Source organism: Erinaceus europaeus, chromosome 17 (genome assembly GCF_950295315.1).
Source record: "Erinaceus europaeus chromosome 17, mEriEur2.1, whole genome shotgun sequence".
In the NCBI taxonomy this organism is placed as follows: domain Eukaryota; kingdom Metazoa; phylum Chordata; class Mammalia; order Eulipotyphla; family Erinaceidae; genus Erinaceus; species Erinaceus europaeus.
This window is the reverse complement of record NC_080178.1, coordinates 60141716-60165016: the sequence shown is the minus strand read 5'-3', so window position 1 is coordinate 60165016 and position 23301 is coordinate 60141716. Positions and strand designations below refer to the sequence as shown.

The 23301-nt window shown below is 36.2% G+C and overlaps 1 protein-coding gene across 13 annotated transcripts in view; it reads right to left on the bottom strand.

Moving 5' to 3' along the window:
- The window catches only part of DLG2 (discs large MAGUK scaffold protein 2), a 1912587-nt gene that overhangs the window by 617070 nt on the left and 1272216 nt on the right, over positions 1-23301 (bottom strand). For all 13 annotated transcript variants that reach the window (XM_060176807.1, XM_060176791.1, XM_060176792.1 and 10 more), the window contains one exon: positions 12322-12372. In XM_060176807.1, the coding sequence (XP_060032790.1) occupies positions 12322-12372 (51 nt within the window). The remainder of the gene's footprint in view (positions 1-12321; positions 12373-23301) is intronic.

Sequence of the window (23301 nt, the reverse complement as noted above, 5' to 3'; positions counted from 1 at the left end):
CTGAGCTATCTGGGCTCTAGTACACTGTATTTCTAACAGTATTTTCCCTAATATCTGAGTTTAGTGGTTAACACTGCAAAACAAACAAACAAACAAACAAACAAACAAACAAACAAAACCCAAGAACAAAAAAAAACTTGCCATGTTTAAGAAAGTTTGCTAGTTCCCAAATCAGAGAAGCTTCAAGATAGTAGATTGCTAATACACAGACCTGTAACTATCCATTCTCTTCTGTCACTTGTTAGTCAATTTTTTTTTTTTTAAGTTCTGAGGATAGGAAAATTGTAGTAGATTACTTTAAAGGATATGGCATATGTAAATTTGTAGGTATAATGGTGAGACCTGCCAACATGATTTCACTACAGAACTTTCCTTTATGAAAGTGGCGAGAGCACTGAGAAGAAATTTATAAAAAGAGAGTCAAACAAGGAAACATTTATTTTGAGATCAGGTTATGGCAGCACAAGCCTAGGATAAAATTGATCCACAATCTACCACATGGTTAGCTAACACAGAGGCAAGATCATTTGTTTAAGTTTGTTTGGCAAGTATAGAAGTCTATTTGTAAGCTGAGCAGGAAAAACAACTTTTGCATTTTCCTTTTGTGTTGATGTGACATTGGTTTACAATTTTAAAAGATTTTAGGAGCATAATTATATGCAAATGCATGTATAACACTCACTGCACCTACCACCAAAGTCACTGTTCTACCCGACCAAATGGAACCCTTCACTTAGCTAGGGACAGCGCCTTTCAACAACCACCATAGTTTTCAAAGCATCAGAGTCAACTTGGTTATGGTTATTTTGGGGGGCCAGGTGGTGGCGCAGTTGGTTGATCGCACATGTTGCAAGGATTATATTTTGGCAAATTTATATTTTACTTATACACCACATGAGTGACACAATGTGACCATTATAATTTTACATCATCACTTATTTCACTTAGCACAAGCACTTCCAGTTCCATTCATTTTGTCCCCAAAGCCACAATAACTTGAGCATCTATCTCATAATGCTTTTATTCACTCACTTGTTCATGGACATTTAATCCCCAAATTACGTAATTATGAATAATATACATAAGAACATAGGGGTGCATGCATCCTTTTGAACAAGTGTATTTGTGTCCTTTGCATATATGCACTGCTGAATCATAAGGCATTTTCATTTGTTAGAAATCTCCCAGATTATCTTTCATAAGAAGCTACACTCCATCACCAACAGTATAACAGAGTTTCTTTTCCTTCACATCTTTACCAACACTTATTGCTCTCAGTTTTTTTTTCTTTTGAATTTAGATCATTCTCATTGGTGTACGGTGATGTTTCATAATGGTTTTAATTTATGTTTCTTTAGTAATAAGTGATAGTGAACATTTTTCATGTTTGTGGGCCATCTGCATGTCTTCTTTGGAGAAGTGTTCATATCTTTCACCTACATTTTTAAAAATTAAGTTTCTTACTTTTCATTGTAGGATTACATGATTTCTCTCTCTATTTTTTTAGATCTCAACCACTACCAGAAATGTAATGTACAAATATATTTCCCAGTTGCTAGCTTACATTTTTAGGTAGTTTCTTTTGATGTATAAAAGAATTTCAATTTGATGTAGTCCCGTATGCTTTAATGTCTCTTGCCAATGGGGTTAAGCATCCAAATATACCTCTGATTTTATGGTTCTGGGATGTGTCATTTATGTTTGCATTTTATACTTTAAGGTAAATATCTAAATCTTCAGTCCATTTTGCGTTAGAGTCTTAGTATGTTGCTAAATGATGATCTAATTTCATTTTTACATGTGGCTGTTAAAATTTCCTGATGTTGTTTCTGTTTCTCACTGCCAAATGATAAGATATATATTAGCATCCTATTTCTAATTGAGAAACGAAAACTTTAACAGGTTCAGTAACTTGTTCAAGGTCATATAAAAAGTGCCTAGCCATAGACTACAAATAAAATCTAAGCTCAAATGTGCTTCTTTGCACTGCATATATAAAACTAATTTTCTTCCATATAGCTTTCAATACCTTCTGCTGAATCAATAACACTCAGATCAAAATTCACATATATAAAATTGATACACTTGTCTATATCAAGCTACATACTTATAGGTATCTATAAGGACTATACCTTTCTAATCCTTGATACTAACAATAAAGAATAGTCAAAGAACTCCAGATCCACTGGAACCCAGACCTTTTGTGTTCAGGAACCTTTGTTTTTTTCCTCATCACTGAGAGGGGAAATAATTTGAAGAATACCTGAGGAAGCCAGGCCTTGTTTCCCTTACCTGAGATGGAAGAGTAAAAAGGAAGGACACCCAGTAGTTGTAGTAGGTGTAGGTGTGGCTTAGAAAGGAATTGATTTAAATAAAAACAAGCATCAGCTTCCACATGGCAACAGTCAGATACGTAACAAAAATCAGTGTTTCATATTTGGGGAGATAGTTCCTACTGCCATTTGGTTACTTTTTCATTACAAGAGAATATCCCTGATTTGTCAGATTAAACATTCAAATTAATCACATGGTCATATATTCTGAAACTCTCAAGTAAACAGTACAAATGTACTTTTTCTTGGAGACTGAAGGCAGGGGTAGGGAGACATTTTAGTCACTTCAAAAACTCTGTTAAGTTGTAGTCATGCGTGCTGATCAGAATTACGAAGGCATGATAAATCTATTATCCATGCTGGCTCAGTCAGCTTCTCTTGGTGTCAATTACAGAGTGCACACAGTCTATTAACTTCATCCATGGACAATGAATAAATTATTTTGAGGAATGGACTTTCTGCTCAGTACCTTAGTAATGCCCTAGTAGTCTGGGTATCAGAAAGGCACAGTTATTCATTTTTGAGAGGCTCAGGTTATTTTAAAGAAAGGGATTTGTTGGATTAGAGGGTAGGCATCTTTGATTCTTCTACTCTTTGGCATTTTACCACTTTACAAAGCTTTAGAATCTGTTCTTCTAACATTCTTACCATATTCTTATCTGTTAACATTGGCAAATTCAGTCACTTAATATGACTTATGTGACAACCCCATGAAGTTTCCTGGATCCTACGAATCCATCATTGAAATAGAAATGACTGCTTTAAAATACAAGTATAATTATGCCACTTTGTACTTAACATTCTTCAGAGGCATGCACGGCTTCCATTTCCTTTTTTAAGTTTACCCAAATACTTGGTTATTTTTGCTGCTATAGTAAAGGAGATAAATCTCCAGATTTTTTTCAGCCTCTATTTTAGTATTTAAGTAGAGAATGTTACTAATTTTTGTCTACTGATTTTGTTGTCTTCTACCTTATTTTATTGTTTAATAATTTCTAGGAATTTTCTACTTTATTATTTTGGATTTTCTATACATACTTATTATATCATCTGCATATTATTATAGCTTTATAAAATTCTTCTCTTCCAGCTTGTACCCCCTTTAACTATTTTCTTTTGCTTAACTGTTATGGCTAAGACTTTGTAGACAGTGTTGAATAGTAATGATGGTAGTGGGAAACCCTATCTTGTACCTGATTGAAGAGGAAAAGCTTTCAGTCTCACTATTGAGTATGACACTGGGTATAGATTTTCTCTATAAAGACTCAACTAGTTTGAAAGAGACCAATGTATACTTATGTTCATAGCAGTAGAATTTGTAATAGCTAAAACTTGGAAGCAACCCATATGTCCAATGGGAGATGAGTAGCTAAGAAAGTCATAGTATATATACACAGTGGAATGCTAGTCAGCTGTTCAAAATGATAAAGTCACCTCCTTTGCCTCATCTTAGATGGAACTTGAAGGAATCATGTAACTTAATAAACAAGGACAGAAATGTAAAATACAAAATGAAATGTAAGCTGGGCTTGGTGTATTGCACCAAAGATACAAGCTCTGTAGGGGGCCAAGTGGTGTGCCCCAGGTTAAGTGCGTATGGTATGAAGCACAAAGACTGGAGCAAATGATCCCAGTTTGAGGTCCTGGCTCCTCACCTGTGTGTGTGTGTGTGGGGGGAGGTGCTTCACAAGCGGTGAGGCAGGTCTGCAGGTGTCTTTTTATCCCCTTCTCTATCCTCCCTTCCTCACTCAACTCTCTCTGTCCTATACAACAACAACAAAAAAAAAAAAAAAAAGAAAGAAAGAAAGAAAGAAAGAAAGAAAGAAAAAAATTGACTACCAGGAGCAGTGGCTTTATAGTACAGGCACTGAGCCCCAGTGATAACTCTGGAGGCAAAAAGAGCTCTGAGCACTGTGAAAGAAGGGAGTGGAGAAGGTGTTGGGGTCCTGGTTTATGGTGGTGGAAAAAGACCTAAGTCTGGGTGAAAATGCACCGCAGACACTATACCCAAGCATCAACAACAGTACTGTAAACCATTAGTCCCTCATAAAATGATTAAAAATCACAAATATTATTCAGAGGCTCTTAATTTACTTTAGGATAAAATTTATAACCTTCTATAAATTATTTGATTATCTATGCTCACAGTCCTCTCCCTCTGTGTAACCTGGTCTCCCTCTCTAAATTCTATGAATGAACCAGACAGAGTGATTATGAGCTACTTGCAGTACCTGGTTCATGTCACTTTTGCACTGAGTTCTTATGATTTTCAACTATTATTTCCTGTCATAAGAAAGATCTTCCGCTCCCTTTCCCATGGCTTTCTTACACTAGTTCAAATGTAATGCCTCAGGAAAGCACTCCTTTCTGGGCCAGCCTCCACAGCACTCTGCTCAATTTCATGGCATCTGCCTGCTTGCTTATCTGTATCTCCTCCAAGGCTATGAAATTTCATGAAACAAGAACTGCACCCAGAGACTGAACAATGCCTTGTCGGAGGAAGTAATCAACTTGTCTGGAAATTGTCCAGTCCATTTTCTTTTTCAGCCTTTAAGATTTATATATTTATTTTCACAAGAGAAACAAGACAGACAAAAACACTGCTCAGCTCTCTGACATATTGTGATGCCAAGGACTGAACCTGAAACCTTTAGGAGCTCAGGTATGTAAGTCTGGTGCACCACCACTGTGCAGTCTCCCTGCTTCTTTCACCTTTAATCAATATGCTACCATGATAATACCAATAACACTATGAGTGGCTGGGTGGTGGTGCACCTAGTTGAGCACACATGTTACAAAGAACATTATGAAACAGAGGACTAGTTCACTGAATAAGGTGTCTGTGTTGCTAAGCATGTAACCCAGGCTTGAGACCAACACCACTGAGAGGTGATGTGACACTGAAAGAAGTTTTGGTGCTGCAGTATCTCCCACACTTTGTGCCTCTGTCTCTGAATTTAAAAAAAAAATGGGGGTAAAACATTAATCCCCCAATAAAGGGGGAAAAAGTATCAAGCTAGCAAGACAGCACACCTGGGAGAGTACATATTTTGTTGCATACAAGACCTAGCTTTGAACTCAATCCTCACTGAATTGTGGGAAGTTTCGGTGCTATGGCATTGCTCCCTCTCTCCTTGTCTATTTCTCTCCTTCTATCTGAAGAAGACAACCCATAGCGGTAAATCTTTGCTGACTAAAAAAAAGACAGACCTGAGCTAGTGAAATCAAACATGTATATGACTCCAGTTCCACAAAAACATATAAACAAAAAGCACTATAATGAAATACCACCCATCAAAATTAATAGATCAGAGGCAATGGCAGGCTTCACACTTCACTCATGACTCTGGCGTAGGAAATCCTCTAATTATATTCCTTTATCACATCAGAACACTATATATATGAGAGATGAAAGACAAAGAGAACCAGAGCAGTTTATTCTAGAATGTGTTAGGTATCAAAATCAAACATGGAACCATAAACTTGCAAGTTCAGTACTTTATCACTGGTTTTATTCATTTATGGAGAAACTTCTCCTACACAAGGAAGTATTAAGACAAAATTTTGGGAGGAAGTGGCACTTGAGTTTAATTTCAAGTGCAGTCTAACTCAGTACCTCAGTAACTAGAATCTGTTGCTTATTTGCTGAATTCTAGCTGTCCCATACCATCCAACTGATTTTTGAGAAGTAATTTAATTTTAGTCTCAGTGCTCAAATATGTAAAACAGAGGTAGAAATATCCACCTCATAGTTATCAATGTGATTATTTTATTACTAAATTAAATGTAACAAAGATTAAATAGAAAAACATGCAGTCTACAAATGTATGTAACAAGGATCATAATAGCTTCTTCAACACTGGATGCCTTACATTGAACAATGTTAGTAAGAAAAAGTTAAAAGTCCTTATTTGAGGGAGTCAGGAGATAGCACAGCAGGTTAAGTGCATGTGGTGCAAAATACAAGAACTGGCTTAAGGATCCTAGTTCGAGCCCCCAGGTCCCCACCTGCAGGAGAGTCGCTTCACAAGCGGTGAAGCAGGTCTGCAGGTATCTATCTTTCTCTTCCCTCTCTGTCTTCCCCTCTTTTCTCCTTCTCTCTGTACTATCCAACAACAATGACATCATCAACAACAACAACAATAATAACTACAACAAGGGCAACAAAAGGGAATAAATAAATATTTTTTAAAAATCTGATTTGAAATAAATCATTACATTAATGTAAACTGGCCATTGAAACTAGGAAATTATTTTTAATCTATATAAATGAAGTAGGATTGTGTTATTACATTCTTTAAGTTTCAGGTGTGCATCATTAAGAATTAATGTGCTAAGTAGCATTAGTTCACCATGAAGTATCCAGTTTATCATTCAGTATGAACTGTTCTCTTTTATTCAATTTAACAACACCTTTGCCTATTCTCTTCTGGAATATATTAATTGATTTTAGAATCTAAAAGTTTATTTTTGTCTTACTAATTTATTCAAGATTTTTTTCCTCCACATATTGCATGCAAGTGAAGGCATATACTTGTCCCTCTCTGACTTACTTCACTAAGCACAACACCCTCGATATTTACCCATGCTGTTGCACATGGAAGGATTTTATCTTTTCTATAGTTTGAGAGTGTTTCCCTGTGCCTTACAACCACATCTGTTTATTCATTTGTCTCATTATGACATTTAGATAGTTTCCAGTTCATACCTGTTATAGATCAGTAGTGAATTATTCAACAAACTGAATAGACATTAAAACCATGCTACCATCTAACACCATATACAAAAATTAATTCAAATGGATTAAGGAATTACATATAAAACCTGAAACATTAAATACATGGATAAAAACAGAAGCAATATATTCCCTAATATTGATCTTAGGTAGATGTTAGGGACTCTATTCTAACTGCAGGGAAACAAAAGCACAACCAAGGGGCAAAAAATGGAACTATATCATACTAAATTGTCTCTTCTCAGAAAAAGAAACCTACTGAATGGGAGGAAGTCTTCGCACATTATGCACTCATTAAGCAAATAATATCCAAACTACATGAAGAATTCACAAAATTAGAAAGTCAATTAAATCTAAATAAACACTTTCCCAGAGAAGACATACAGATGGTCAAACAGGCACATGGGAAAAAAGTGTTCATTATCTCTCATTAGGAAAACACAAATAAAAAGGATCAATAGAAAATTATGTTTTAATAAGTCTCCTCAATGACTCTGATAAATTATACCTATGAAAAACTATTCTGTTTATATAATGGGAAGATTTGGAGAGTAATAGGTACACATGCTACTATAAATCTTTACATTAACTCATTTAGTTATTACACTAAGCTAGAGATAGTTAAATGTATTTTTAACCTTACTTTATTATTTGAAAACCAAAGCAAAAGAGGCTAGATATTTATATTAAAGTATCTTAGCATCAACTGACAGAATAGAACTCAAACACAAATCTCATGACTCTTCCTTGAATTTGCAGGTAGAGCAGAGGTCAAAAATTGGTTGGTTAAAAATTCAGAGTGTATGCTTTATTTCAGATACACTATTCTAGGCAAACTAGAGTCAAAAGTAACTAAATTTATATAAATAGCATATATTTAGAGTTGAGACAAATGATAAAGTAAATAATAATCACAAACTAACAGTGTAAATTACAGTTATTAGTAGGTTCTGTTAAGAGTAAACAAATTATGACAGGGAAATGGCATGGTGGAGATACAGGTACTAGTTACTATCTTTTATTATAAAAATATTCATGCATTTATTTTTATGAAAGAAAGAAACATCATCCATATGGTGGTGCTGGGGCCTCAGACATAGGGCTCCTGTGTTCTAATGCTATGATGTCTTCCCAGCCAGCTGGTTAATGAATGGACAATGGAGGCATTCTGAGATATTTGTTGTGCTGTTTTTGTTTGTTTGTTTTTTGGCATCACCGGGAACTCACACTAGCATGCATGATTTCAAACAGTTCTTCTGAACCAACTTCTTTCTCATTTTGTGAAATTTCAGAAACAGAGACCATGAGAGATATACCGAAGTATCCCCTAAAGATCATTGCAGTGGGGCCAGGTTCAATCTTGAGTCTTCTACATGGCAAAGCAGCACATTAGCCATGGGAGACCATTTGCAGACACTCTCTAGAGGGTTTTAATAATAACAGTGAGACAATCTATTTTTTGAAACAGAACCCTGAATACTTTGAGAAGGGTAGGCAAAGCATAGGTACCACCGTGGCCAAGACTAGGATGGAATTATTGGTGAGATGTGCTTGACTTTGAAATAATTTAAAGTAGGAGGAGTAGGGCTTGCTCAGGAGGCTGAGAGATTAAAAACAAGTTAAGTGGGACTCCTAGATAATTATTTTGAATATAGTAGGAAATAATTAGGAAAATGATTGAAAAATAGTTAAGATTAGGAATATTAAAGTAGAAGCAGTTTTCACCCTGAGGGTGGAAATGTGGGAAAATCAGAAACTCTGTCAGGAACCTACTAAGTTTAGGATACATTGCTGGTCAGCAGAGATGCCAACTGATCTGCAGTTGCACATCTGTGGCATACTGGCCAAGACTTGAGACTTGGAAATCATACACTGGCAGCTGGTATTTAAAAGCATGAGTTTTATTGGCATTAAAATCAAATCTCTGACTGAGATAGCCTAGGAAGTGAGTGTAGACTGAGAAGAGGTATGTACACTGGGTTTCTGTGCTCCAAAATTTGATAAAGAATGTTTTGTTCTGGAAGCCAAGGAATCAACATATTTATAAAAGGAGATAGTAACAGTCATGTCCAATGCTGCAGGGATGTGAAGACTGAAAACTAGTGCCTGAATCTAGTGATATGGAATATGTTTTGACTTTGATAGTGATTCTTTCAGGACTACTTTTGAAAACATGGACTACATTAAACTAAGTTCTGAGCAATAATGTGGAGTTGATGAAAAGAGACACTTTTCCTATGTTTTTACTAACATAGAAGAAAATCCTAAACCAGTAATAGGAGGGGAGTATTGAATCATGAGACATTTTTGAAAAAAAAATCATTTACTACACATCTGGAGAATCAGGGTATAACTCAGGCATATGCAGTACTACAGACTGAACCTGGGGCCTCAGCCACTCCAGTCCTGCCCTCCACTGCTAAACCACCTCTCAATCAGCATGGGCACCTTCTAAAAAAATTAAGAGACATGATATCCGTACTAAATTTATCCAGAAAAAAAAAAACCCACAAAGAAGCAGAATGTGCACAAAGGCTCAGTTAGTAGAGTTCTAGACTTGCATGTCTAAGGTTCCTGGTTCCACCCCCAATACCACATATACTAGAGTGGTACTCCAGCTTTTCTCTCTTTCTCACATACATTCATTTCTACATACCTACACACATAGATGCATACATACATGAAACTCTCTACTTCTATATGAAGTAAGTAACTTCCTTAAGAAAAGAACTGATATTTCAGGAGAGATGAGTGAAAATTGTCTAAGTCCTTAAAGAGGTGAAAGAGAAGAGAGCACAGATAAATATCTGCAGGACAGGAGCAGGGATTCTCTTGCTGTCACTGGCACACACAAGAAGACCTGGGCGTAGGAGAGGAAGTGGTTTTCTTTGGTTGCTTGATTTTTATTCGAATAAATAGGTCAACAGCTAAGAGTGAAGATAAGGGAAGAACACTGAGATTTAAAGAAAAATGTGAAGTTATTGTCTCAGAAATTTAAAAAAGTGATTTTTCTAAAGAAATATTTAAAAATTGTTGAGCTAGATAATATGAAATCAATAGTTATACATGTGTATTTGTATATGTATACATACATTCATAATGGATATAACTATATTTTTGTGCAGTGCTGGTGAATGTACTCAGGCAATACTACTGAGCAGATTTACAAACCCACTCCCCCTGTTGTTTTTTTATTTAGAGAGAATGAGAGGAGATGGAAAGACAGACACAGAAGAGAGATATCTTTGTACTAATTCTCCACAGAGCTGCCCAGCTGATATGGTGCTTCAATATGTTGCCAGGGCTTAAATCTAAGGCTTCACACATGGAAACATACATACATACATACATACATACATACATACATACAGCTTTATCAGAAAAGCTGTATGTATGTATGAATGAATGAAGTCGTCAGGGAGACTTCACCCCTACATGTTGATTTTTTAAGATAGACAGAGACAGAGATAGAAAGGTGGAGATACCTCAGCACCAAACCTTCCCTCAGTGCTGTAGGAAACAGGCTTATAGTCAATACTGTATATTCAATGTATATTCAATGCTAGTATATTCAATGCTAGCATAGTCAATTCTGGTATATTCAGTGCTAGTTTATTCAATGCTAGTTTATTCAGTGCTAGTATATTCAATGCTGGGACCTGAATAGTAAACCTCATGCATGCAAGTTGGCACTCGTAACTTCCTGGGCTACTCCTAAGCGTTACATTTTTAAAGTGAGATATGTGTGTCTAGTCAAGTTCAACTGTCTAGGTGCTGGCATATAGAAAGTAGGGAGGTGATAAACAGGGCCAATTGATCAGACCTGAGGTTATCTGAATAAACCCATAAACAAAACCAGGGGAACGGTGGAGGTGGAGTGGGAAGAGAGTGGAAAGGGAAAAGGGAAAATTAAGAGTGATGGATGACCAGGGAGTATATGCTAGGTTAGAAGGAAGTGAAGATATAAGGAAGGCTTATAATTCAATCTAACCTTCAATCACATAGACATTTTTTAGTGATGCACTGTGAAATATCTGTATTTTTCAAGATCTATGAGGTTGAGTAATATTCATATAAAATTTTCCTGTGCTTGAACACTACTATTATTAAAACTCATGTGTAAAAATTTCCATTTTATAAATCAATAAATTAAAAAAAAACTCATATGTGGGAGTCAGGCAGTAGCGCAGCAGGTTAAGCACACATGGTACAAAGCACAAGGATCCTGATTCAAGCTCCGGCTCCCCACCTGCAGGAGAGTTGCTTCATAAGCGGTGAAGCAGGTCTGCAGGTGTCTATCTCTTCTCCCCCTCTCTGTCTTCCTCTCCTCTCTCTAATTCTCTCTGTCCTATCCAACAATGATGACATCAATAACAACAATAATAACGACAACAATAAAACAACAAGGGCAACAAAACGGAATAAGTAAATAAATATTTTTTTAAAGTCATTAAAAAAACCTCATATGTAAAAATGTATGACCATGTTAAGGTTTTTGAAATCTATTTTTGAATTGTATTAATTGTATTTTCATGGTTACATTAATTTCTAGCTCTGTTCAATGTAGTCAATACTAGACATCCTTTTACGATTTTCAGTTTTGAGTACAAAATATAGTACAAATGTTTTCCTTGCTTGTTAATAAGCATGAACAGGTTTTTATATGCTATGTCTTTTTTTTTTTGATGAATGTTCTGTTAATGTTTTTTTGAGTCATTTTTATTATGGCTTCATAAAACATCTGTCTTTTTTATGTTAGTATTGTGTTTCTCATAATTTCCCCATTTTGTTAAAGCCAGGCCAAGACTTCAGCATCATATTTCAGAGACCTGCAGTACTGCTGCATTTCTCTCTATATTTAAAATCCATCAGTTGTATTTGCTTTAATTAAAAATGCATGATAATTATAGTTGAGATGATTGTACTAATAGTACATAAATTAAAATTTATAGTGTATTTTAATTTTATTGCAGTATCAATAATAGTAACAATAGAATAAATCTGCACATTGAACATTTCTGTCCTTCCCATGTATTTTTCTAGTCTTAGCAATGCAATTTGTAAGTGGAACATTATGGTGATTTGGTCTGCTTGTTCCCATGTACTCCCCTAAAAGCATCTCATTAATATTTTCATTGTAAGTCTTCTTGGAAACTTTCAGGATGTCATACACCATTGCATGATTTGATAACTCACTGGGATGCATAATGTGGAATATAAAACTGGGGTTTGAAATTATTGGATTTTTCTTACCCTCTCCAATGTAATTTCTTCAAACTCATATTCAATTTCTGTTCCATTGACCTACAAATATAAAAACAGTGAGAGAATGATTAAGTACATATTAAAGGTGAATATAGTTGTATTTCTAACAACACACAGGGTTAAGTTTCATTCTGGCTATCAATTTACCACACTTTCTTGATGTTTGTGATTATATATTTTCATCCAAATGAAATCTCATCCAAGCTGCTCTAAAATGCAGAAGTGAAACTCTACCAAAAATTAATGACAGCTTATTGCATTCTTTAGAATTGTGTGATGCCTGGGAAGGGGTACAACTTCAAACATGCACTAGGAGTTTACACAGGATAAACCATACAGGGACAGCATCAGCTGAAAGGGATACTTTTCTAACATATTCATTTTTCATTAGTGAACAGCATAGTATGAAAAAAAACTCAGTGATAAGGACAACACAACCAGAAGTCTTTTGCTTTGTTTTTTACGATGTTGCTGTTTCTTTGCTTTACAACAATATTAAGATTGTGTCAATTACAGAACGCCTTTTCTTTACTGACAGGAGCTAAGGTAATCATTTGAATTATGTTATTACTATATTTATGGAGAAGTGTTGGGGCATGTAACAATGGCCATGGACTTAGGTAGCAACAACACAAGACCAAAGTAGGCCAGTTTTGATATTGCTAAGGAAAAAAAAATCTAAAAATTCCACTCAACCCCTGAGTTGATTTGAACTTATAGAGATACATTTAAAAATATTTGTGTGTTACACTGCCAGGCTGGAGTAGTGACTCTGCCTGTGGACTCTGAGACAGACAGAAAAATATTTGTGTGTTTATTTATGACTTATGTTGGTGCTAGGGACTGAACCTGGGACCTTTGCTGTCTCAGGCATGAAGGTCTTCTTTACATTTTTATTATGATGCTATCTTCCCAGCTCAAAAAACACATTTTACATACAACCAGGCAGCATATGACATATGCTTTGTGTTCAACAGGAACACAAATAGAATGTAGGAAGAACTGCTTTTAAAATAATCCAACAGAATTCAGTTCCCACTTTTATCTGTTATAAAGTCCTCAGTGAGGTAAAAATTCTCAGCAAGAACATTCTTGAACTGTTTCCCTTTCTTACATGCAATATTATTAGCATTTAGAAATCATCCAAGGGGACGGACGGTGGTACACTAGGTTAAGTGCTCCCCACTTACAGAGGAGTCTCTTCACAAGCTATGAAGCAGGTCTGCAGGTCTCTCTCTCTCTCTTTCTCTCTTTCTACCCCTCCCTCTCTCATTCCACCCCCAATTTCTCTCTCCCCGATCCAATAAAAAAATTAACAATTAAAAAATGGCCGCCAAGAGCAGTGGATTCAAAGTACCAGCACTGAACACCAGCAATAACCCTGAAGACAAAAAAAGAAAAGAAAAAGAAATCATCCAAAATTACCTTTTATATATATAAAAAATCATAGTTCCTTTTCAAGATTTATTTATTTTTGTTCAGAGAGAGACACCAGAACACTTCTGGGAAGGGAACCCCAAACCTCATGCTTGCAAGGAATATACTCTATCAACTAAGCCACATCCCTGGCAGTAGACAACCCATAATTTTTGTAGGATTTTAACTGTAGTTTTCTTTTCCCTCTTCAATGAACTTTAAACATATTCCCAACAGATTGAGAGTTCAATGGAAGGTAAAAGACAAATGAATGTGTAACCTTAACAGAGCCTGGTAAACAATAATTGATACCAAAAAAAAAAAAACAAAAAAAAAACAAAACAAAGGGGGGGGATGAGTGAATGAATTTCTTTGATTTGCACACACTTATTTGAGTGTATTTCATATACCATTAACTTAAAGTATAATTATTTATGCCAATAACTAGAAAATAAATAGTGACAATAAACTTTCCATATGTGCATCTGCCTGGCACTAAGAGTATGTTTCTGATTGACTAATTACATGAACTAATTGGAGAATAACATTTTACTGCCTTACTGAATTGCCAAACAGCTCTAAACCCAATTTGATTTTCTGGGCTTCAGCACTTAATGACTCACAGAAGAGGACTTGATAACGGCTGGATACTTCACGCAGTTTTATAGAGGTATTATTCTGAACTACTAAAAGTAAAAAATCTTAAACCATCTTTGTGTACTTTCATATAAATTCTTTTCCTTGCACTTTTATAACTTAATTGACAGAGGAAGGCCAAGGAGAGAAGACTGAGCCAGTGTGGTATGTTTTAATTCTCTCCGTCTGGCTCTGTGAAGCTTTTCTTTACTTCAGTGCTTCTCTTAGATCATTCACATTACTCAAGTGCTTCAGAGGGAAGAACAAGTGTCTAATAATAAATATCTAAAAGCACAGTGTAAAAGAAATTCTATCAGAAAATACTTAAAAGAAATATATATCTTAGTTACACACATTGTGTAGTTGCGGTCTATCAAAATCTTTACCTGACACTTTATAATCGCATATTCTGACACTCAGAAACTAGAAATATTATAATACATAGTCTAAGTATGTTAAAGTTTCCTGTTATTTAGATGAATTATTGCAGACTTAGATTTAATCTACTGGTCTTTAGTTTCCAGTCCTTCAAATTAAAGTCATTTTTACATTGCGGAGTACCCAGGATGTCTTCACAAGAAGGGATAATACCATCAGGATGGAACATACTTTTGCTTAAAAAAAATTACATAATATGTGTGTCTACGTATCTATATATGTATGTATATACCATACCTTTCTTAGCCACTCATCTGTCATTGGGCAGCTGTATTGCTTCCAAGTTTGGCTTATTACAAATTGTGCTGCTATGAACATAGGTGTGCAGAGATCCCTTTGGATATACGCCAGGGTAGGAATTGCCAGGTCATAGGGTATATCCATTCTAGACTTCAGATGAGTCTCCAGATTGTTTTCCACAGAGACTGGACCAACTTAACATTCCCATTAGCAATATAGGAGAGTTCTTCCTCCCTAGCCCCATATACACAGCCTCTCTGACAGATGATGTTTGTCTTTTTTTTTTTCTTAAAATATTTTATTATTTTTTCCTTTACTGGGTGGGTGGTTTAGTACATGTGTAACATATCTCTGTTTTCTGCATAACACTCTAATCTCCCCACGTTTCTGTCTTTTTAAATGTAGAACATGCTTACAGGTTTAGTGTTATCTCATTGCTGTTTTCATTTGCATTTCCATGATCATCACTGATTTTGAGCATTTTAAAAGAAATTTTCTTTACTTATTCCCTTTTGTTGCCCTTGTTGTTTTATTGTTGTAGTTATTATTGTCATCATTATTGGATAGGACAGAGAGAAATGGAGAGAGGAGGAGAAGACAGAGAGGGGGAGAGAAAGACACCTGCAGACCTGTTTCACCGCCTGTGAAGCGACTCCCCTGCAGGTGGAGAGCCAGAGGCTGAAACCTGGATCCTTAGGCCTGTCCTTGTGCTTTACACCACCTGCGCTTAACCCGCTGCACTACTGCCCGACTCTGTACATTTTTTAAATATGTCTGTTGGCCCTATGGAGCTATTCTTTGGAGAAGATTCTACCCAAGTCCTCTCCCCAATTTTGAATAGGGTTATTTTCTATTTTTAAAGTTTTTTTATTGTTAAGTTTTTTATATATATATTTTGGTTATTAGCCCTCTGTCTGATGTATGGTATGTAAAGATTTTCTCCCACTGTGAGGGAAGTCTCTATTTCAATGGTGATTCCTTTTGTGGCAGAGATTTCCAGTTTGATGTAGCCCCACTGATTTAATTTAGTTTTCCTTGCTATTGGACTTAAGTTGCTAAAGACATTTTTAAAGCTTACATCATAAAGAATCCTGCCAATGATTTCTTCTAAGTATTTGATGGTTTCTAGTCTAATGTCTAAATCTTTGATCCATGCCTGCATGACAGATCCACTGCTCCTGGAGGATATTTTTTCTTTATATTTGATAGGACAAAGTGAAATTGAGAGGGGAACAGAAGATAGAGAGAAAGAAAGACACATGCAGCACTACTGCACTGCTCATGAAGCTTGCAGATGAGGACCATCCTTGTGCACGGTACCATGTGTGCTCAATTAGATTTAGATATGCCACCAGCTGGCCCCCCCTAGAATATGCAGTTTTTAAGAGGATAGCTATAGTGTTTCCTACCTTGAATCAACAATCCCAAAAATATAAAAATGATTACATATCATTAATTAGGATTTTAAATTTGGTACATGTACTATTCCCATTATTCACTTGAATGTATTCTACCAATAAGCTTATATAAAATTAAAGTTTTGATTTCTCTGGAAAAAAATATTGATCTTCAGTGATAACTATTGTGACAATATCTCCACGTCACTACCCAAAATCTCTGTAGAATGCCCATAGCTTTCAATCCCTACCAATGTCAAACAGAATGTAAATACTGCTGCTGGTTTCCATTCAATATCCAAATTCATTTAAAATGCAGATTCCAATAAAATTGCCAGTGTTCAAATAGGAAATATATGAAAATCCCCACTCCTTTTTTTTTTTTTTTGGCTTCCAGGGTTATTGCTGGGCTCAGTGCCTGCACTATGAATCCACTGCTCCTGGAGGCCATTTTTTTCCATGTTGTTGCCCTTGTTTATCGTTGTTGTTATTATTAATATTGTTGTTATTTCTGTCATTGTTGTTGGATAGGACAGAGAGAAATCAAGAGAGGAGGGGAAGAGAAAGATAGGGAGAGAGAGATAGACACCTGCAGACCTGCTTCACCCCTTGTGAAACGACCTCCACTTCAGGTGGAGAGCCAGGGCCTAGAACCAGGATCCTTATGCCTGTCCTTTCACTTTGCACCATGTGCACTTAACCGGCTGCACTACTGCCCAACCCTCCCTGAAAAGCTCTTTTGAGTAAGCAGAAATTCCATTAGTTTTCAGGACTAATGAAAACTAATGGATTGCTCAACAAGTTACTTCTTTTTGCCTTCAAAAAAAGTGATGTTTGTAAAAAAAACAAAAACACTTTATTTTGTTTTATTTTTGACAGAGATAGAGGAGGGAGGGAAGAAAGGGAGAGGAGGGAGGGTGAAGTGGGGGAGAGAGGGGGGAGAAGAGATAACAACATTGAAGCTGCCTTCAGTGGTGGGGGCTAGGCTAGAACCTGGGTCATGCACATGACAAAGCAGCGCACTATCTCAAGAGCCCCCTGCCTTATCTTAAGCATGGAGACAGAGTTCTTTCTATTATGGGACTTAGGGTGGGATACAGCCAGGGTTGAGACTGGGAAATGTCTTCATCAAAGTTAATAAAGGTAGATTGCAACTAGGATTTAAGTCCTGATTACTCTAGCAGGTTTGTTGGTCTTGTGACTGAATTCTGTGGTTCAGCTTACACTGTTTCCTGAAATGCTTATGTCATCAGTCTGGCAAAAGCTGTTATTTATTAACATTCCACAACAAACAATATCTATATTTATATGGTGCATATAGAGGAAAAATACTAGGATGATCAATATGCTTTATAAAATTTCAATTTTAGTAACTAGCAATTTAAAATTTCTTTTCAACCCATTAATTACAGATACATCTAAAATGCAATAAATTACTGGGTCTCACAATAGTATTTGAAGTTTTCTCACATACATTATCTTACTGAGAAGTTAGCAACGGTTTCATACCCACTTTCCATAAGAGAAAACAGAAGTTTACTGAAGTTGAATTTGACCAAGTTCTAAAAACAAATTAGGGGGTGGAAGGGAATATTTGTATGTCTGGACTTCAAGTTAAGGAATCCTTTTGGAAACTTCAATCTATTTTCATAAGTTTTGCAAGAATATGTTTTTCCACTGAGCTACACAGGAGTGAAAATTTAAAACAAGATTTATGTCTTATAAAAACTGGCTTCAAAATTGCAACCCCAAAGCCACAGCTCTCCCTCAATAGTCTCTTCTGTTCCTTCTACTTCTCCAGCAGGAAAATGCTGACAAACATGCTTGTTCTTTTTGCAGTAAACACCCAGAAAGAAGCAACTCACTAACTCAAATAGCAGTAACTATTAGAGAGAGAAGAAAAAATAAAGAAAGAACAGAAAGAGAAGGTACTCTAGAAGAAGGCATTTAATGTGCCTAAAATAATCATCAATATTGCCCTTCTTGATAGGTTTGTGTGATTTCACAAAATTACCTGTCTTACTAGGTTCTAAGTTGAACAGAGAATTAATTAATAAGCCCCATTAACCATTCCAATAAATCACTCATCTAAATATTGGGTATCTACAGAGTTTTTGAGATTGTGAATACATTAAGTTCAGAGAGGTTTAATATTAATTAAGAGAGAAAGAGAGACACCTGAAGATCTGCTTTGACACTGGTGAAGCACACCCCTGCAAGTGGCGAGCCAGGGGCTCAAGCCAGGGAATCCTGATCCTTGTGCAGGTCCTTGTGCTTAGTACTATGTCCACTTAACCGGGTATGCCACCACCCAGCCTCAATGGGGAAATTTCTCTCCCGAGTTCAGAGAAGTAGGAAATAAATGTATCATACAAAGTATAGTCTGAGACATTAATTCATAAAGAGAATGGTAAATTAATAGTGTGTATCCTAAAGTAAGTACAAAGGGACTTTCAGGAGGCATGGCCATAGAGTAATAGCAACCAGATCAGACTCTTTCCCAAAACAACAAATATTTACAAATATCAAACTCATAGGCTTACATAGGCTCCTGTGCTGAATATGGGTCCCAGATCAAACCTATGGGGTTTACAGTTAACAATATTTGTTTATTTTCCCCGTATTTAGGAGCTACTCTCTTCCCTGATACAGCTTACTAGTCCTTTTTCCAACTATGACATCATCTCCCGACACAATACCCTGGGTCCACCTGCATATTAGGTGCCAGGCTTAGGCAGAAACTAGTAAAGTCATAGGCACTCTGGATTATACCTAAAATAGATCTACTAGCTTTTTCCAAAACAGAGACCCCAAATCTTCATCTGCAATATTCTTGCCTTTAGGTTCATAATTAGTCAACAATTTGTTCTGTATTATATCTAAACTCTTTTTAGTCACCAGGTTCCAGATTCTGCTATGATGCCAACCTCAACTTCCTTGAGCAGAGGACCCACCATGTGTCTTGGAGCCCTGCCTCCTCAGATCCCTGCCCCACTAGGGAAAGAGAGACAGGCTGGGCATATGGATTGAACTGCCAATGCCCATGTTCAGAGGAGAAGCAATTACAGAAGCCAGACCTTCCACCTTCTGCACCCCACAATGATCCTGGCTCCAAACTCCCAGAGAGATAAAGAATAGGGAAGCTGTCAAGGGATGGAATTAGGTATGGAGCTTTGGGTATGGGCATTGTGTGGAATTATGTACCCTTCTTATCCTATGGTCTTGTCAATATTTCCACTTTATAAATAAAAATTAAAAAAATTCAGACAGAGTTGAAGGGAGTAAAGACTTTGAGTACAATTGAGCATTACAAGCTCAAGTAGAAGGCTTAGGAAGTAGACTCACTCTTGCAGAAGAAAGACTATCTAATATAGAAGATACAATTAGCCCACTCTTTCAATTTAAGGATGAGGGAGAGGAAAGGTTTAGAAAGAATGAAATGACTCTCTGAAATTGCAGATTCCATCAAGAGATCAAATATGCGAGTGATAGGAATTATGAGGGAGAGGACAGGAAGAAAGGAATAGAGACCATACTCAGGGAAATTTTAGTTGAGAATGTTCCTCACTTAGCCAATCATTAGAACATATTCTTTCAAGAGGCATAGTGACATCAATGTACATGAATGCAAAACAACCAATTCCAAGCAACATCATTGTAAAGTTATCAAAACTCAATGACAAGGAAAAAAATTGCAGGTTGCTCGGGAAAGGAAAGAAGTTAATACAAAGGTAGAGTTAGCAGGCTTTTTATCACACTCCTCTTCACAAACCCTAGAGGCAAGGAGTAGAATGACATATTCAAAGTACTACAAGAGAGGGAATTCCAGATCTTTTATCCTGCAAAATTATACTTCAGACACGAGGGAGAAGTAAAGGTCTTTTCAAGTATTAAAAAAAAAAATTGCCACAATCAACCCCACCATACAAGAATTACTTAACCAAATTCCACAAGAAAGGAGGAAGCAAAGGAATGCACATTCTAAGTGTAATATCTGAAGTAGACTGGAACTAAGAACACAATAAAAATAGGAAAGAATAATAAAGCAGTAAAGGGGAGGGAATTAAAGGACAAAGCAGTTCTATCAAATGTCTGTTAATCAAGATCAACTTGTAAAAGACTTTTTAGTATACAGAGTTAGTTATCATATTTATGGTCACCACAATACAAAAGGATGAACAGACATTTACAGAAAGTACAAGAAAAATCACTGAGGGACTCATCACAGAAACTCAAAAGGACAGATAGAAACAGATGGGCAGGGAGTCGGGCGGTAGCGCAGTGGGTTAAGTGATGTGGTGCTAAGCCCAAGGACCAGCGTAAGGATCCAGGTTCGAGCCCCAGCTCCCCACCTGCAGGGGAGTCACTTCACAGGCAGTGAAGCAGGTCTGCAGGTGTTTATCTTTCTCTCCCCCCTCTGTCTTCCCCTCCTCTCTCCATTTCTCTCTGTCCTATCCAGCAACGGCATCAATAACAACAATAATAACTACAACAATAAAACAAGGGCAACAAAAGGGAATAAATAAATAAATAAATAAATACTAAAAAGGAACAGATGGGCAAAGAATCAACAGTTTAAAACAAATTCAAAACAAAAATCAACATGGACTTAACTAAAGCACATATATCAATAGATACCGTAAATGTGAATGGCTTAAATTCACCTGTCAAAAGACTCAGAACAGCTAATCGGATTAAAGAACAGGACCCATTAAATATATGTCTTCAGGAAACACACATCCAAAGAAAAGATAAACAGAAATTTAATGTAAGAGGCTGGAGCAAGGTATTCCAAGTTAATAATTCACAAAAAAGATAAAGGGGAAACTATTCTGTTCTCCGATAAAATAGACTTTCATAAAAGGTAAGTAAGCAGAGACAGAGAGGGACATTAAATATTTGTCCAAGTATTATTTCAATTTATATGCCCCAAACTCAGGTGCACCCAAATATATAAAATATATATTGAACTAAAAGGAGACACTGACAGCAATACAATAATAGTAGGAGATCTGAACACACTACTCACAGTAAGAGACATATCACTGGACAAAAAAATCAATAGGGAAATAGTGGTCTTAAATGAAACCATAGACAAGATGGATCTAACAGATATATACAGAACATTCTGTCCTCCCCAAAATGAATACACATTCTTCTTAAGTACACATGGAATATTCACAAGGATGGACCATATGCTGGACCACAAAGACAGCCTGAACAAATATATGACAAACCCATGGCTAAAATAATACTCAATGAGGAAAAGTTAAAAAGCTTTCCCCCTAAAATCAGGAACTAGGCAAGGATATCTACTCTTAACAAGTCTATTCAACAAAGTAGTAGAAGTCCTTGCCATCACAGTTAGGCAAGAAATACAAGGAATCCAAATTGGAAATGATGATGTTAAATTATCATTATTTGCAGATGAAATATACTTAGAGGATCCCAGAAACTCTGCCAGAAAAACTACAGGAAATCATTAATACATTCAATAAGGTATCGGGTTACAAAAAAAAAAAAATCAAACCCCACAAATTAGCAGTATTTCTCTACATGAAAAATGGACCAGAGGAAAGGGAACTAAAGGAAACAACCTTATTTAAAACTGAACCCAACAAGGTAAAATACTAAGGAATAAATCTACCGATGGTGGAGAAGGAACTTTTCTGGAAAACTATAAGACACTGTTAAAAGAGACAGAGCATGGCATAAAGCAATGGAAGAACAAACCCTGTTCATGGGTTGGAAGAATACATATCATTAAAATGGCAATTCTGTCAAAAGCAATCTACAGATTCAATGCAATCCCTATTAAAATGCCAATGAGATATTTTAAGGACATTGAACAACTTATCCAAATTTTGTATGGAACTATGAAAAGCAAAAGTGCTCCTGAGGAAAAAGAAGAAAAATGGAAGCATCACAATGTCTTACTTCAGGTAACAGTACTAAGCAATAGTAATTAAAACAGTGTGTACTGGACCAATGGAATAAAACAGAGAGCCCACAACAAATTCCACATTCATATAAGTAGCTTCTAAATGACAAAGGAGCCAAAACTGTCCAATGTGGAAAAGACTGTCTCTTTAACAAATGGTGCTGGAAGAACTAGACAGCCAAATGTAGAAAAATGATACATGCAGAAGAATGAAACTGAACCACTATATTTCACCAAACACAAAAGTAAATTCAAGTGGATCAAGGACTTGGATGTTAAACCAGAAACTATCAGATACTTAGAGGAAAATATTGGCAGGACTCTTTTCTGCATAAATTTTAAAGACATCTTCAATGAAATGAATACAATTACAAAGAAGACTAAGAAAAGAATAAACCTAAGGGACTACATCAAATTAAAAACCTTCTGCACAGCAAAAGAAACCACTACCCAAAACAAGAATGGAAGATCTTTACATGCCACAAATCAGACAAGAGGTTAATAGCCAAAATATAAAAACAGCTTACCAAATTCAATAACAAGAAAACAAATAACCCCATCCAAAAATGAGGAGAGGACATGGATAGAATATTCACCACAGAAGAGATCCAAAAGGTAGAGAAACATATGAAAAAATGCTCCAAATCATTGATTGTCAGAGAAATGAGAATAAAGACAACAATGAGATACCACTTCACTCCTATAGGAATGTCATACATCAGAAAAGGTAGCAGCAACAAATGCTGAAGAAGTTGTGGGGATAAAGGGAAACTCCTGCACTACTAGTAGGAATGTAAATTGGTCCAACCTCTGTGTAGAGCAGTCTGGAGAACTCTCAGAAGGCTAGAAATGGGCCTACCCTATGACCTTGCAATTCTTTTCCTGGGGATATGTCCTAAT